At 39.6% G+C, this 17,300-nt stretch overlaps 1 protein-coding gene and 2 long non-coding RNA genes across 6 annotated transcripts in view; 1 reads left to right on the top strand and 2 right to left on the bottom strand.

Annotated features, from left to right (window-relative positions):
• Nucleotides 1-5,366: 5,366 nt before the first annotated feature.
• Nucleotides 5,367-7,576, bottom strand: LOC143371228 (uncharacterized). Of its 4 annotated transcripts, XM_076816185.1 has the most exons (5): nt 7,152-7,568; nt 6,855-7,073; nt 6,613-6,755; nt 5,622-5,859; nt 5,367-5,505 (listed from the first exon to the last, which is right to left on the bottom strand). In XM_076816185.1, the coding sequence occupies exons 1-4, from the start codon at nt 7,330-7,332 to the stop codon at nt 5,848-5,850; spliced, it is 555 nt and encodes a 184-aa protein (XP_076672300.1). In that variant the 5' UTR covers nt 7,333-7,568; the 3' UTR covers nt 5,367-5,505; nt 5,622-5,847. The 4 variants fall into 4 exon arrangements, with proteins under 4 accessions (XP_076672300.1, XP_076672297.1, XP_076672298.1 ...); XM_076816182.1 differs by lacking the exons at nt 5,367-5,505; nt 5,622-5,859 and having other exon boundaries at nt 6,446-6,755; nt 7,152-7,382; nt 7,447-7,576; XM_076816183.1 differs by lacking the exons at nt 5,367-5,505; nt 5,622-5,859 and having other exon boundaries at nt 6,446-6,755; nt 7,152-7,382; nt 7,522-7,560.
• Nucleotides 7,577-10,058: 2,482 nt separating this feature from the next.
• Nucleotides 10,059-10,699, top strand: LOC143371710 (uncharacterized). Its single transcript, XR_013086111.1, has 2 exons — nt 10,059-10,195; nt 10,306-10,699. It is a non-coding gene; the product is annotated as an uncharacterized LOC143371710 (long non-coding RNA).
• A 2,099-nt stretch (nt 10,700-12,798) lies between these two features.
• The window catches only part of LOC143371713 (uncharacterized), a 156,760-nt gene continuing 152,258 nt past the window's right edge, over nt 12,799-17,300 (bottom strand). The window contains exons 2-3 of the long non-coding RNA XR_013086115.1: nt 13,416-13,858; nt 12,799-12,938 (exon numbers count right to left, since the gene is read on the bottom strand). This is a non-coding gene — a long non-coding RNA (uncharacterized LOC143371713). The remainder of the gene's footprint in view (nt 12,939-13,415; nt 13,859-17,300) is intronic.

Here is a 17,300-nt window from a genome sequence, read left to right as displayed (position 1 = left end):
CTATGACCAAACGAATGCTAAATCCTAGAGGGCTGCCGTCTCACCGGGCTTTGAATGTGTGCGTACGCTCACACAAGCTAGGAAAAGCGTGTACGTATACGCTAAACCGTTTCAACCAACTATCGTCCTGGAATCGGTAAGAAGGAAGTTTTTGAGGGTATAGTTGCCTCTAGTAGACATCAGTGCAGGGTGGCCTGGTGCGTTTGAACGCTAATAAGCACCGTACGTTGAAATAATAATGAATTTATGAATCGTGTACTGAAACAGACTCGACAAATGATAGAATGAGGCTTCAAGTATTCTCCGTTACCGGCGCTGATGGTATATTCGCGCCATGTACCATCAGAACCGGTGTAAGTCCAAGCTAGCCGATAAATGTAGGAAAGACATAGATGCCGATACGTATGGAGAGTCGCATCGCACTGTTGCCGCATTTCCCCTATTACTATTTTGTTGTCAGGGAGGTTTGAATGAATCTCGGCAAAGCGGCTGGAGAACAGAGATGGGCAAAGATAATATCTGGATAAACTTCTGGAATTTTGTTCAAATTGAAATATGTTAGAGTCCATGTGAAAATAAGGAGGATTTAAATAATCATTTTGCCAAATTCGAAAGGTAATTTTCAAAAAATCGATGAAAGTTGTGTACTTTGAGGGTCTGTATTTATAAAACAATTTTGAATGTGGCAAAATGTGACAACTTAAACCCCTCTTATTTTCATATGCACTAGAACATGTTTCAATTTGAACAAACTCTCAGACACTGAGTGTTCAAAGTGATCCGTTTGGCATGGAATGAACCGTATATACGACATTGTCCATTCCAACCGAAATGGATCCTAATCCACTTCCGACTATCCAATTGGCTTGAAACTTTGCAGGCGTGCGTAGTTTGGATGACAATACAATATTTTGAAAAAAAATTAACCCAAAATGGTGAAAAAATTACACAGTCATCATTAAATATAACCCATAAACACAAATCCAAACGAGTTGAAGTCAGCCACTCGCGTTCTTTACGAAAACGACAAAAAGCTTTTGCGTTCGGGACGCCAGTCGCATCGCGATTACCGTAAATACATAATTTATCGAGTAATGATCCGTCACGTATGTAGGAATAGTAAAACTAAAACTTTGCAGGCATTCGTAGTACCTATATCACCATCGAAATTGTAATACAAGAAAATAATTATTTTTTAATTTTTAAAGCATTTTTAATAAAATCGTTTATTATTAATTTTATTTATATATTTTTTATATTCTAGTTTTTAGTGTTTGTGGATTTATATTTCACAGCTCAAACTTCTATACAAATATATTTTATTGCAGTATGCGGTTTAACAGTTTGCTTGAACCCTATAGTGCTAAAAGTTCGTAAAGAACGGTAACGTAAAGAATGGTTGATTTTAAGTCGATTCGATTTGTGGTTATGGGTTATAATTCGGAGTGTTTTCATAATTTTGTATTGTCATCCAAACTACGCACCCCTGCAAAGTTTCAAGACAATTGGATGGTTGGAAGTGGATTAAAATTAAGTTTCCAGATTTGAATCAAACATACAAACAGAGAATCGTAGCTAAATAAAATTGTTTAATGAGACATTCCAAAATATACGTATTGTCAGTACCTAATGATCTCTAGTTTATATTGATAAATTTTTACAACCGTGGAATAATAATTCCGAAGAAAAGCATGTACAAAAGTATCAAATTGAAATATACTTTTTATCCAAATTGATGTTTTAAAAAAATGATTACGTTATTAAATTTGTATTTAAACAACCGACAATTCTTGTTGATATAAAAGATAATTTGATGTATAGTTCGATAAAAAAGAAAGCATCATATGTTTTTTGAAGAATTATAGCATTCATAAATTTCATTACGATCGGCGTGTTACACTTCGGTAATGTACCTTATTCAAATTGTATGCTTTGAAATTGCACATTGATTATACAAAATATTTCATCCTTCTACGTATGAATAAAAAAAATAATGATACGCAAATTAGTATTGTTTCATCGACATGTTTCTTAACTTCACTACCGAACCTCTCTATTTTTCATTATTGCTATCCTCTTTTCGTTCAGCGAGGCTCCGACGCTAAACGCAGCTCAAGGTCTGTAGAATAGAAAGGTTGCCTGGTCACCAATAGCAACCAAAGTGCGGTCATATTGCTATGTCACCCAGCGTACCAAACAACGCTAGAACAGTGGATTCTGATCATATTCCAACGTGCGAAGACGAATTTCGTGCATTAGTTTTTTATATATTATTGTTTTTATATATTATTGTTTGTATATATGAGTTTTTATATATTATTGTTTGATGTGACGTCACGCCCACACTTTTCATTCTGGTTCCTGATTGGTCGAAAGTTACCAGGCATCCTTTCTATTCTACAGACCTTGGACGCAGCTCTCGTGCCGTATTCCTTCAAGACTTCTCGATAGAAAGAACTGTGGCAACAGCGCGGCATAGACAAAGAGAACAGAAAATGTGGCAACTATGCATATAAAATTCGTCCATATAGAGTACCTGGAGATGTCACCTCTGTACAACATCTTTTTATCGACCGCAATAGTTTTATTGGGGTCCGTTTGTTTACTGGGGACGCTTCGATCGATTCGGACCATAACAAAAATGAGGCGGCAGCCTTAAGATGATAACCACCATCGTAAACAACTACGGTAACCTAGCAAGCATAACCGAACTCGATTTCTGAACATCTTGATGTAAATATTAGATGATAAATAAAATATTTGATTTTTCAATTCATGCGTGGCGTGTGTAACTTCCCCAACCACTACAAATAGGCTGCCAGGTGTGACTGGTTTCCCCAAAACACTGATCTTGTTCTTGAAAAGTGAGGTTATAGTTTCAAGTCAACGTAGTACTCCCTGTCATTTAAGAAGGAACCCGTTTCGCGCATGTAGAATGAGCTCATTGGCTCCGAAAAAGCGTTGGTGGGGGTACAGCCAATAGTGGCTTCTCCCGGCACCAATGAGCGTCAACCTGCGCAGAACCGGTCTAAACTCGTCGGTCGGCAGGTTCTTTCTTAAATGACAGGAAGATGCTGTAAGCGTTTAACACGACTCGAGAATATCTTACATTCTTTTGCGTGTAAATTAATTGTGTTATAATTATAAAACAAGTGCTATCAAACTATGTTTGCGAAGTTCGTCTGACAAAAATGGATCTAACAGGTTTAGAACACAGTGATATTGAAAGTATCGATGATATAAGTGATATTGAGGATATCGTTGATATAAGTGATATTGAGGATATCGACGATATCGTTGATGATAATAGAGATAATAGAGTGAACAATGCCGTGGGACCGGTTAGACGATATATTTGCGATGCGCAAAATCCTTACGAATTGTACGACGAGTGTGAATTCAAAAAGCTTTATCGATTTGACAAAGACACTGTACTTTATGGTATTTTACCAAAAATCCATGAAGGACTTGCGAAAGTTAACCACCATGGCTTGCCTATTCCACCGGAATTACAACTTCTTGTATGCTTACGGTATTATGCAACTGCAAGTTTTCAGGTAATTCTATTTTTAACACCTGAAATATTGATAATTGAACAACGTATTTGGGAAATTGTTTAAAGAATATTTACAGCTGCCACTCGGCGACATGATGCAGATCTCTCAACCAACAGTATCCAGAATTATTTTCCATGTAAGTTGCTTACTTGCCAGCTTAATTCTGGATTATATAAGAGCACCCAGGGATCCCGAAGCATGCAAGGAGAATCACCAATTATTTAATGACCTTGGGAAAAGAAATGGAGGAATTGGTCTTCGTGGTATTGATGGAGCCATTGATTGTACACACGTTAGATTAGCGTTGTCCAAATACCAGAATATCGATGAAATTTTTCGGAATCGGAAAGGATATTTTTCACTTAATGTGCAAGTAGGTCTTTATTCATTTCCATATTTCATAATTGAAATATTATTATGGTCAATTGATTGTGTGATTGAATACCACTCTTTTTTCTCTCTTTACTTTTTTAATTATGATCTTTGTTGCAGGCTGTCGTTGGTCCAAGGATGGAATTTTTAGATATCGTACCAGAATGGCCAGGTAGTGCACACGACAGCCGTATATTCCAGAACTCTGCAATATATATGCGATACTTGGAACGACGATCTTATGGCATGCTTGTTGGTGATAGAGCGTATCCCTGCTTACCTTTTCTAATGACACCTATTGGGAATCCTCAAACAGACGAAGAATTGACGTAAGTATTCTCCTTTTTAGAATTATCAAGTTTTGCAGTACGAAAGTATGGGCTCCATATCAAAACTACATAGTACAATAATACACATGCAATTTAGCACGCATCAGAATAGTGCACAGAAGATAGTACACATACAATTTAAAACACATGCAGTTTAACGCACATTTTTTAGTGCACATCAGGATAGCGCACAGCAAGATTTCACGCAGAACCATCTTCTCGTCGCCGTCGACTGTTTCACAGCAGATGGTATTAGTATTGGTTGGGGCTAGATCAGGGCGGGAGGCACGCCCCGTTCGCGGGCGCGTAAAGCATGGTAGCGAACCGATGTGATTTTGGGGATGTTCAAAATGAGACTGTGGTTACAAGTATTGCGCGATGGGGTCAATATCGCTATTGTTGTCAAGGTCATCGTTCCGAACATTTCCCTTTAAACTTTTTGGCGGTCGGTTTCGGTTTACGAGATATTCGCCAAAAACTTTACTTAACATTAGAATTACCGAGTTTAACACATACTCACATCGGTTCGCTCCCATGCTTTACGCGCCCGCAAGCGGGCGCGCGCCCCCCGCCCTGCTCTAGCCCCAACCAATACTAATACCATCGGCTGTGAAACAGATTTCAATATATTATGCCGAAAGTTTTTTTATTAATATCTCCGAATCTACGGTCGACCGCCAAAAAGTTTAAAGGGAAATGTTGTTCAGAATGACGACCTTGACAACATAAATGTGAAGGTCCTCGAAATCGGCGAGGGCCCAGTTCATCGGCAAGTTTACCGTGCTATCCTGTTGTACACTAAATAAAATGTGTGTTAAGCTGCATGTGTACTATCTTTTATGTACTATCTTGTATTTGAAACCGTGCTGTGCGCTATCCTGATGTGCACTAAAAAAATTGTGCGTTAAGCTGCATGTGTTCTAAATCGCATGTGTCCTTAAGGGGACCTTCCAGTCTAAAGCCCCCCAAAAAATAGGTGATCTTTAGGAATTAATAAAAATTATAAATAGCGTTGAATTGAGCACGCATCCTTGTCGCACCCCCTCACTTGTCCAGAATTCCTCCGTTACCTCCTCTCCCACCCTTACCACGTTGCTTGTTTCCACATAAATTTCTTTAATCCTTTTGGTATCCCTCTTCCGGCCATCATTTTCCACAGTAGCCCCTGTTGACTTTGTCGAACGCTGCCTTCAAGTCCACGAAGAACGCCACGACCCTTTACTTTCCAGCTCCCGTTTTGTAACGTGCTGCAGAACGTATACGTTATCAATCAGTACGAAAGTAAAAGTTATATTTATTGAATATTGTATCATTGCAGGTATAACGATATCCAAATCAGGACAAGACTTATTGTTGAACGTACCTTTGGTGCGTGGAAACGAAGATTTCCATGTTTGTCGCGAGGGTTATCAACAAAACTTGTCTGCTGCACCACAATTGTTGTAGCATGTGCCGTGTTACACAACATGTCCTTGATTTTCAAGGATGAATTACCAGAGTTTGATGACATCTTCGAGAACGATGACGAAGTACCTTTACCATTACTTATACATGTACGAAACGTGGACGGCTTTGCTGCTCGTGAAGCTCTAATTGCCCGGCTGTTCGATTAAATAATTAATTAGCAACAGAATATTATGTAAATAATTGTTTTATTCTCTGACTATTCTTTATTTACTACTATAGTTTTTTCTACCGTGTACGAACGTAATATTACGTAGTACGATTTAATACGTATAATTTTGTATTATATATACAAAAATAAGCTTTCGAGAAATAGTGTTTCGTCCGAGTTTATAAACATTTATATAGTAAAATAAAGAAATAACAAAACGTGGTCATTCGTACATATTTTTCTAAAATTCAGCGTTCAACTCACATCAGTTCGCTATCACGCTTTACGCCCCCCCCCCCCCCCGCAATAATCTAGCCCCAACCAGTACTAATGCCCGGAACAAGTTGGAAAGTGGAATGCGTTGCGTCGGAATAAATCAACAGAAGTTTTTCCACAAATATCTCGAAAACGAAGGTCGTGCGGCGGTAACATGTATAGGAAAAACTTGTTCAGAATCTTGATCTTGATAACATATCCAAAAAATCATTGAAATCGGTGAGGATGGAAAACTTCTAAATAATTACCATTTTTTTCAATAATAAATAGTTTAGGAGATAACTGCATGCAAAACATTAAATAGGACAACCTGTACTATAATTACTATCGTTACAAACATATAAACTTATACATTATTATTTTTTTTAAATAACACAACCGACAACTCTGCTGCAGCAGCAGCTGCACGAAGTTCTACTTCGCACTTCTGTCTGAGGTAGTCTTTTTCCATCTTTTGCTTTACCTTTTCGTGTTGCAATTTTAGTTCTGCTAATTCTCCCTCTTGTTTAATTAATTGTCTTATGCGTTCTAGTTTCAACTTCATCTGGATACTTTTATCAATATTCTGCAACTGTACAGTTTTGGTCTTTTTCTTTGGCACAGTAACTGAAAACAATAGAAACGAAATGGAATGAAATTATGAACAGATTATGCTATTACTATAAATACTCTTCTCAACATAGAAAGATACACCATGTTGTTTACCAGTGTCATTCAGTTCATGTTCCATGGAACCTGTATAGATTGAACGTTTTGCAGTAACTTGTTCACAGTTTTCTGTAACTGATATTGGGTCCATGAACATTTCATTGATATGGCTCGTGTCTGCTCCAAAACTGTTACCAGGCTGTGAACAGTCATCGTTACAGCCTCTTAATGTTTTTTCAAAAATACTACTATTGTTGAACACTGCCTTTCGTCGTTCTGAAACATCATAACATTTCATTATTTATTTAATCCAATCTTGTCATCATTCTATTAATATCATAAAGTTGCTCCAACCGTTTATCACTTCCTCGGAAATATTTGACGAAAATATTATTGGCGCCACTCTCAACATGTCTGGCAAAATGAAAGCGATGTCTGGGTTTACATGAACTGTTGGACCACCACCATTTGCGAGATGTGCTTGTTTTTCCTTCATTGAAGCATCTCCCTGATTTCCCTCCATATTACTCCACATTTTCTTTAGTGGGTGAACATTTCTTAACAATGTTTATATAATGATTTATACTCTGCTTTGTTAACATACAGAATAATTTTGCTTTTCTTCAAATTTTGTACTTCTTTATTATACTTCACTTTCAACTGTAGTTTCATTGCCATTTTCATGCACAAAGTATATAATAAATGAAATAAGTCAATTTTTCACCATTGTTGTGTTATGGGAATAGACCTGAACATGGACATAGGAATATGCGCAAAATTTCAATAACTATAAGGTTATCTTTCACTTTGCCGTATATATAGGATGTTCTAAAAATGGTGAAGTTTCTTGGAGATGGTGACTCTGGGGCAGAGTTCGGAGGGATTCGGCTCCACTGATGGAGGGGGAAACACCTACTCAAGCGGTGGTAATGGGCGTGAACTGACGCCAGCGCCAAGCCAGTCAAGTGGCGCCATCACGAACCGACACCACGGCCAACCAGCGTCACCGGGAAATATGTTGTCGATGCTGGTTGGCCGCGGCATCACTCGCATGGCGCTGGCGTCGGTTAGTCTCCAATCGTGGCGTCTCACGCACACATTACCACCGCTCCTGTTGGTGTTTCCCCCTCCATCAGTGGAGCCGAATCCCTCTAAACTCTGCTCTGGGGGTGATTTGAAACAACTTTTTCCTTAAGGGGGTAGACACGAGTAATGCAGCGCGCTGTATACCGACACAATCTGGCCCGAAACATGGGTTTGGGGGAATCCGTTTTTCGTCCTTATATGAACACATTTTGAGCTTGGGGAGGTCTCATTCGAAAGAGGAACGTTTAATGCAGCCCGCTCTCGTCATGGATCAACGAGATTGTGTTGATATCTAATAATATGAGTGTCCAAAGTAGAGAAAAAATCGACAAAATACACTCGCAGATTTCAAGTATTTGTAGGTCACTAAAAGAGTTTTGTGACTCAAACGATGACCAGAGCGGGCTGCACTGAACCTTCCTCTTTCGAATGAGAACTCACCCAGCCCAAAATTTGTTCATATAAGGACGAAAAACGTATTCCCGTGACTGCATTCACAAATACGAGTTCCGCCATTTTGACAATAATACAGAGCAAGTCACGTGACAAATTTAGTTTAGGTAGTGGATATGAGATAGCGCCTACTCGGGAGGACTAACAACGTGGAATCATAGCAAAACTGAAGTGTTAGGTAGTTTGATACATAATTATGCCAGTGCCACAGTAAAAGTGTGATGCAGTCAATGCATGTATTTTCGTACGATTGTAGGTTAGGTTATATGGCATTTTAGTATGAATTTTATGCATATATTGACTAGGAACTATATACTGGGAACTCCATACATTTTACTAAATTAACGCTTTTACTGTTACACATACATCACTTGAAATCGCTGTCGAATTTATGTTATAATTGTATGGTCTGGGTTAATAAAAAAATCTGGGAAATAAAAAAAGAGAGATTGCAACTTTTTTACTAATACTGGAAGTATTTATTTACTGATATCATGTATGATATTACCCATATCGGGTAATTTTGAAAATAGCTTCATTTTGCATAAAAATAACGTTTGCAAGAAGGATTTTTGGCGATTCGAAATTTTTTTTTATCATTTCAATGTCGTTCCCTACCTTACCGACAGAGCGGAGAATCGGATAAAACAGTTATTCAATGCATTCTCACTGGGTGCCTTCTGTTGCGAGTTGCGATCCTCGCCCTAGCGGTGTTAAGCGCAAACTCTTAAAGCGCGAAGTTTGAACAGAAAAGGGTTAAGGATGAAGTTTACTACATTAGAAATTTCTCTTCGCCTCCTTCCTTATCGCTCGAAAAACAATGTATTGATTAAAAAAGAGGAACGAACGTACGAAGAAGCCTGTTTCTTCGTCTCGCAATTCATCACCGACGTTGTTAAAGCACAGACATGTTGCAATACAAATCCAGCTTTGATCAATCCTAAAATATATTTGTTCCGTTTCTTAATAGTTCCGAATAATAGTCTATAATTTAATATATTTCAGTTCGGTAAGCTTTATTGAGTTCAAAGTTATTCGTTACAAGTCGTTTCGTTCAATTAACTTCACACGTTTCGCCAGCAGAGTTCATCAGGGCTCTACGGACACCGGACCATAGAAATTCCCTCAAACCATCAGTAGGTCCCAGCCGGTCCCGCAACATTTCCGTTTCGCGCATTGAGTGCATTGACTGCATAGTTAGTCGCCCATGCCTATTTATCTCTTTACGTACGCTTTGAAATACGTACCTGCGCGCTACATTGGAATCATTCGAGTAATACCACAGCCGATTCCAGTACTAGCCGTGCTATACAACGTGGCAACACCGCTCATGCGAGGATTGGGAGTCCTATTTTCAACCCTGATAGCCAGATCTGGGCAGCAGAATCTGACGTCAGAACTGCAGCAGTCTGTGTCTGCATTTAGCTGCGTTCTGATGTGCAGAGCCTGAGGTGCAGTGCCTGATGTCAGATGGACAGCAGATCGACAGCAGATCGACAGCAGATTTCGCCGTCTGCTAGGCACAGCAACAGCGCCATCTGTAGGCAATTGCTTGGTAATTCTGGACCTCAGATGGCGCTGTTGCTGTGCCTAGCAGATGGCGAAATCTGCTGTCGATCTGCTGTCCATCTGACATCAGGCACTGCACCTCAGGCTCTGCACATCAGAACGCAGCCAAATGCGGACACAGACTGCTGCAGTTCTGACGTCAGATTCTGCTGCCCAGACTTGGCTATCAGGGAATAGTAGAGTTTTGTACTCAGCATTATCATTAACGTTATTTTCTAATATAAAATTATACTAATATACCGTATTTTGTATTAATTATCTATAAGTAATACATAAATATCATAACTATAGTAAGTAGAAGTAAGACAGAAGTATACTAATATTTATAAACGTAGTATATATTTTGTTGACTCTTGGGATAGTTTGATGTTGTGATGCATTATATTTGAAATATTTACAGAGATTTCAAGAAAATATAAGTGTGAAACAAGATAAAGCCATCTTTGAACCCAATTGAAGGATTTAAAAATTGATAAAGGTATGTATAAGTTAATAGAGACCTGAAATAGACAAAATTATTGGTACGAACCCAAAGAGGTTAAGTGCCCGTGGAAAAGAGGTTAGCATAATTAGCTATCGAAAGGAACAATTATGCAGTTAATTATAAAATCGTGTTAGAGGACAGTATTATAATTGTGAAAAATTTCTATCATAATTTCCCTTGCAATTGGGAACACACCAACGCCGTGGCATTATTAATGAATATGTGAAATTTGTAAAAAAATACATGTAAATCAAAATGTCCAAAAATGCTACAGATTGTATTAAATAAATGTGTTACACGCAGAAATAAGGATCTGTGGGGTTGATATAAATAAATAAAACACCTGGATTATTGCTCCGATTCTGATAGTTAGAGGACTTCAGTTCTACATTAATATAAACATTTAAGATAGACGGGAAACCGAAAGGCCGGTAGAGGGAGACTGTATAGCCGGGAGGCCGGTGGGTAGTGAGAGGCTGGGAGGCTGATACGGTAGGTTGGGTTAGGTATATCGAAGCCGGACTCTCGCGGTGCAGCCATTTTGCCATCAGCACGACTAGTACTAGAGTCGGTTGCGGTAATACATATCGAGCGTTACTGACGTCAGTTTATAATTTTACTACAATGACAACAAATACAGAGCTATGTGTGAATACATATTCTACTTTTAAAACGTGTATGGAATTTTAATAAAAGTGTTCTCAGTCAAGAGTTATGATACTTTTAAGAAATGGGTCTCATATGGCGCTCAAAAAAGGTATTTCTTCAAAGCCCGTGCAAGCTATAAATTACAAGATGACATTGTTTATTAGTACTTTGCGTGTAGTAGAACCTTTTCACGTATCGTACGCCGAAGAGTATTAAAAATTCACGCTGCTACTGACATTCCTGCAAGTTTCTAATGCAGTGTTTAATCATTCTAGTGAAGTAATAATAATTGGATTCTATTTGCCCCGAGTATTAGTTTACCGCCGACACTGAAATTTGCAATAAAATCTAATTCTTAAAAGTCTCACAGAAAGTTGTATGATGCATGAGTGTCGTGGGGTGCATGGATGCAACTGCAAGTTGAGTTACTTTTGAACCCCCATTGCGAAATAAAATTTTGTCTAACCTTGAGAATTTTATCGGTTCAGTGAAGTGTATGCATGTCGTAGTGCATATTATTTCGTGATTTCTCAATTCGTGCATCAATTTCATCGATTACTGGATCATGTGGGAGGCCTTTTAACAGGATTCCACTGAGATATACCCGTTACCTAGAAGACTTTTTCAGAAACTGAAGGACGTTTAAAAACAAGAAGTGCTTTTGTAATCGTGTGCAATGCGATTGTAGAGTCAGTGACTGTGCCTGCGAAAAAGTGTTTCATAGAGTACCGTGGCTCTGCGTGTTAGTGATGTGAACGCGAACTCCCATAAGATGATACATAGGTCTATCCCTCTATCCTATACGTCGTCGATGTTAGTAACTAAAGGGGAGAAACAAGTACTTATGTCACTCATATTTCTCCAAATATTCTTCCAAATATTCATTTACACCAAGTTCAACTAAAACTAAAATGTATTTATACATTATAAATAATACTATGTGATATGTATAAGCATTAACATTAATGTATCGAAAGATTCAACATTGAGAATAAAAGAGAATTCATTCGGCGTAGAAAATCATTTGCAAATCCAAGGCCAAATATTACTAATTGCTTGATATCTCGAGTTCTATCGATCCTAGTTAATAATAATGTCTACTGAGCGGTTAGTGTAAATGTTGTTAACATTATTTGTCATAGCAATAGCCACTGGCATCGGTGTTCTTGTCCAAAGGGAAAAGTTTCGGGCGTAGAGGGTGTACCTTTTGGTACACTGCCTGCGTAAGCCACCCGGTCCGATACCCAATCTCCGCGTTAGACGACTTGAGTCAGGTCAAGTGTTTGGTCCTGACGAGTCGCATCGGAGCAACAGGAATCGTCTGGGAGGCGCCGAGCGCTTTTCCCTTTCGACTCGGACAGCAGGGTGGTAGGAACTACGCCATTCAATACTCCTTTCATGCTCACTCGTAGCCTTTCCTTCTTTGCTGAGTTTATTTTAATCGAGTGATTGCTTGGCAGTTTCCTAGATTCTCCATCTAAACCGAAGGGATCGATGGAACTTTGTTTCCATCCATCTCTTTGGTTTGGTAGGCCAAGGGTTTCATGTACAGGGAGATCGATGAAACTTTGATTCCATCTATCTCTCTACGAGTCTCCAAGCGCAGCAACCTTCTCGCGGTGAGACCTGGTAATCGGTGAGAACCGAGCCGATAGCTGTGATTGTCAAATATTTCTAATTAGGTATAAGAATTTCTTTAACTTGCAATATGGTACAATGTAAGAATAAAATATGTAACTTGGAATGTTGTTTGATTGTTCCTACCGGACTCCAGAATCACGAGTACAGTGTTAAGATAGAAGGATAAGTGTAAGTTGGAACATTTCAGCGAGATACTAGAACTGATGGGTTGTTGACAATTTTTAAAGTCCTCTCTGCTTCAGCACCTTATAGACCGAGAGCTGGCTACATAGGGGTCAGCGTGACTCAATGCAGTCACAGTTCTTATTTAAAAATGCTGGATTAGTGTTGCCGAATACGAAATCGCTGGTCTGCCGCGTCAGTGTGGGGAAGTAACGCGGGGGTGGACAGTCAAATAGGTAAAATTTCTAGCGCAATAACGTCATTCTTGCAGTTCTAAAATTTCATATACTTATTGTTTACGCATTTAATGAACGATATGCAAAATGGCAGACCTCCAAGTGGAGGATAAGACCTTGGCAAACATCGATGAAAAGCGCGATACGTGGCTTGCGCGCTAGTGCAAGGGAGAAGTATACATCTGTTTCTCCCTTGCACTAGTAGGACCGCGGCCGGCCGCTTATTGGAACGGCAGCCTTTAGGGCCGTTCCAATATACATTTTTAAATAAGAACTGTGACTGCATTTAGTCACGTTGACCCCTATGTAGCCAGCTCTTAGACTATTATTGAAATATACCAAGTTGTAATTCCTTGGTGAGGTATTCCACGTTACATCATGAAAGCATGTCTTCCACAAATAATGTTGTTGTTTATATAAATTTGTATGTTAAATAAATTTGTTTTGCGTTAAATAAACCCGAATAGGACAGCAAAGTTAAAAGGCGTATGTGTTCTTGTTTTGTTGTGATCCTTCTTTCTCGGTTGTTGCACGGAATACGTTTATAAAACGATCTTTAAATTGTTACTCTAACAGAATCATTTGTAAATCGCGGGTTTCGAATGACCTAATTTTACACTTCTTGAATTCTAATTCCTACCACGCGTAGCGTTACAATCTGTTTCGAGACTTCACCGGTAACGTTGCACGAGACACGAAAATGGTAAGGGGGATTGCGAGCCCCCCGAGCATGTGACACAAAATTACATTGCGTGATAGGTCTATCCTATACCTGGTCTGTGCTAGTGCTCACGCACGAAACTTATGGCTAAATAAATAAAATATAATATATAATATGTTCTATGTACATTATTTACAATGTGCAAGGTTGCACCGCAAGAGCGAGGATGGCATAAATATTGCATCTTTGTGTGGTTACGTACCCGGCGCTAAAACCACCTTCTTTCGCGCGGACGTTTTTAAAGGTGGACGCAACAGAAGGTTTGGTTTCGCAAGGTGGATCCAAGGACGGACCAACGATAGGTGACGATGTTTCGGCGGCATCTTCTAGTAAGAAGAATGCCGGTTTGAGCAGATCGGTAGATACACTACGCACATTGCCATTGATAATTATCTCATAAACCGCATCCGAATCGCGCCTTTCAACTTTATATGGGTCAGAGTAAGGACGCTTTAAAGCCTTCTTTGCGACATTTCTCATGAACACATGCGAACATGTTTTGAGTTCCCTGAAAAAGAACGCTCTTTTCTTATACTTGTGTGCTACGGGTACCGGTCGCACCATGCGCATAAATTCCCGAAACTGTTCAATGTATATGTTGGGATTCGGCGACAAATCCTCAGGCAGGAAAAATTCCCCGGGCAAAGGAATAGCAGTACCAAACATGAATTCTGCTGAAGACGCTTCAACGTCCACACAGACGTGTGAGCACAGCCCTAAAAGCACCGACGACAGCACTTGAGTCCAGTTCTCACTTGTGTGGCACATTATTGCCGCTTTAAGCACGCGATGCCACCTCTCAATCATCCCGTTGGATGCCGGATGATACAGAGTCGTCCGAATACGCTCGGAGCCAATTAACTTGAGCAGCGCAGTGAATAAACGCGATTCAAACTGCGCGCCTTGATCTGAAGTTATTACTTTTGTCGCCCCGTATTGAGAAGTCCAAAGGCACAGCCTCCACCCAGCGCGGAAACCAATCTATCATCGTCAAACAATACGTGAACCCGTTACTGGTCGGCAATGGACCTATAATGTCAATGTGCATCTGATCGAAACGACCGTCAGGCGCGACAAATGTTTCGGCACACGTTTAACATGGCGCGAAACCTTCACTTGTTGGCAAACGATGCACTGCTTGCACCAGTGCGCACTGACTTTACTCATGTCCGGCCAGCCATAACGTTGGCGAATTGTACGATCCGTAATTTTCGCGTTTGGGTGTGCCGGCTTATGGAACATCTCAAAAACTGTTCCTCGAAGCGACGCAGGAATGTACGGACGAATCGCCTCACCAGTCATTTCACAAAATACTGAAGTGTGGGCTGGACCCCACTGCAGTTTAATCAATTTTAGTTGCGGATTAGGAGCTTTACAAAGTTGCACTAACTCTCCGTCTTTATCTTGCTCCGCCGCAAGATCCTTTAGATTTATTTCCAACGGAAGTCTTAACGATTCTATTCGAGATAATGGGTCTGCAACAACGTTGCTCGTACCCGGTACAAGCTCGATTAATGTTGTAAATTGTGCAATAAAGGATAATTGCCGAATCTGACGTGGAGAAGCCTTGTCAGGACGTTGTACAAAAGCATAAACAAGTGGCTTGTGATCCGTAAGAATTTTAAAAATTCAATATCTTCGATATAATATCTAAAGTGCTTTACTGCCTCGAAAATTGCCGTTAACTCGCGATCGTACGCACTATAATTCCTCTGCGCGGGGGACAGCTTTTGAGAGTAAAAAGCCAATGGTTCCCAAACTCCTGACACAGATTCCTGCTCCAGGACCGCGCCCACAGCGACGTACGAAGCGTCGGTGACAATACGCGTCTCCGCACCGGCACGGGGATGCACCAATAATGTTGCATTCGCCAGGGTGTCCTTAACCCTGGTGAATGCCGATTCCGACTCGTCGTCCCACGCGATTGGCCTCTTATCGTTCTTTTTAGAGTCCTTTTAAAATGCATTCAAAGGTGCTTGGATTTTAGTTGCCTGCGGAATATTCAAACGGCAGATATTTGTGATTCCCAAAAAAACGCCTTAGCTCCATGACCGTTGTCGGTTTGGGAAAATAAATAATCGCCTCCACATTCTTAGCGGTATGCCGAATACCCTTAGAATTTATGTTATAACCGTGAAAGTCAATTTCCGGTACACCAAAGACATACTTAAATTCAATCTAAGATTAGCATTCTTAAGTCTTTCAAAGACAGTTTTAAGTGTTTGGCATGCTCTTCTGCAGAATCAGAAGCTATTAAAATGTCGTCTATGTAGACAAACACGTAATCCAAGTCTCCAAGCCCTCGGTCTACATATCTTTGGTAAGTTTGACTCGCATTACGTAGACCATAAGTCATGTAAACGAACTCGAAAAGGCCAAACGGGGTAATGACGGCGGTTTTCGGAACGTCTTCAGGAACCATAGGAATCTTGAATACAGTTCTGTCCCGCAACGTGAAACTGCCTCAGGACTGGCGAGTATATACCGTAGTGTAATCGTAAATATGTCATTTTTAGTTCACCTTTATTCTCTGCCGCGGTGCGTGATGGGGACGGAGAACGACCGAGAGGACAGGCGACAGCGGCGAGCGATAAATGACGGTGCCCTCTCACTAGTTCTCAGTCTCTCTCACCCGCCACGGCAACTACAAAAGTAGTAGTAGGGATGGCAGATATTCACTTATCGAATCACGAAATGTATCACTTTTCGGGACAGCACTGTAATACCATATTCCAGGCGTAATCGGTTACGTGAACAGGGGAAGGCGGCGAGAGTACGGTAAGTATTGCCGTGCTTGGGTTAGTTAATTGGTCAGAGCAAGCCAGTTAGTTTCATTATGTTACCTCCATCTTCGTGAGTTTCGTACAATGGAGGCCTCTTCTAGTATCGGGGCCACTAGGCCTGCATGCGTTCTAGAGCCTCTTTATTGGAACAAGACGCGTTTCTGCTGAACTTCTATATATTCCAGAACTTCTGCTACGATTCCTTGAAACATTTGGTATAAATAGCCCTTAAAATTATAATCTCAATACAATATATACGTTTATTAAATGATTTCATGATCTTTGGAGATTTGAAGTGTTCTGCATTTTATAAGTTACAAATTTTATATTTTAGACGTTGCAACTGTTGTGCTTTAGTAGTTATAACCGTCCACTTCACAATTTTTTTATACCGTAATAATGGTATGAATTAAAGTTTACTTAATTATTCATCATTTTATATAAACATTAAAGATGATAAAATGTCTTATAAGGGGTATGCGTTAGTTTTTAGAAAATACTCTCAGTTTCTCAATTTTTTAATTTCAGTTGTACAAACTGTATAATCATAGGGCTTGAAATCTATTTAAAATTCCTTATTATAAAATAGATGAGTCCTTTGTATAGACTCCCACAAGAATTACAAGTTGAAAATTCATTTTGAATTTTGAACATTTAATATCTATTACTTTTGATGAAGCGAAAAATATTTTGAATCATAGTAAAACAATTGGTAATTAT

The sequence above is a fragment of the Andrena cerasifolii genome, chromosome 7, assembly GCF_050908995.1.
Source record: "Andrena cerasifolii isolate SP2316 chromosome 7, iyAndCera1_principal, whole genome shotgun sequence".
NCBI classification, from domain to species: domain Eukaryota; kingdom Metazoa; phylum Arthropoda; class Insecta; order Hymenoptera; family Andrenidae; genus Andrena; species Andrena cerasifolii.
Note: the sequence above shows the minus strand (reverse complement) of the source record. Positions and strands in the feature narration are given on the sequence as shown.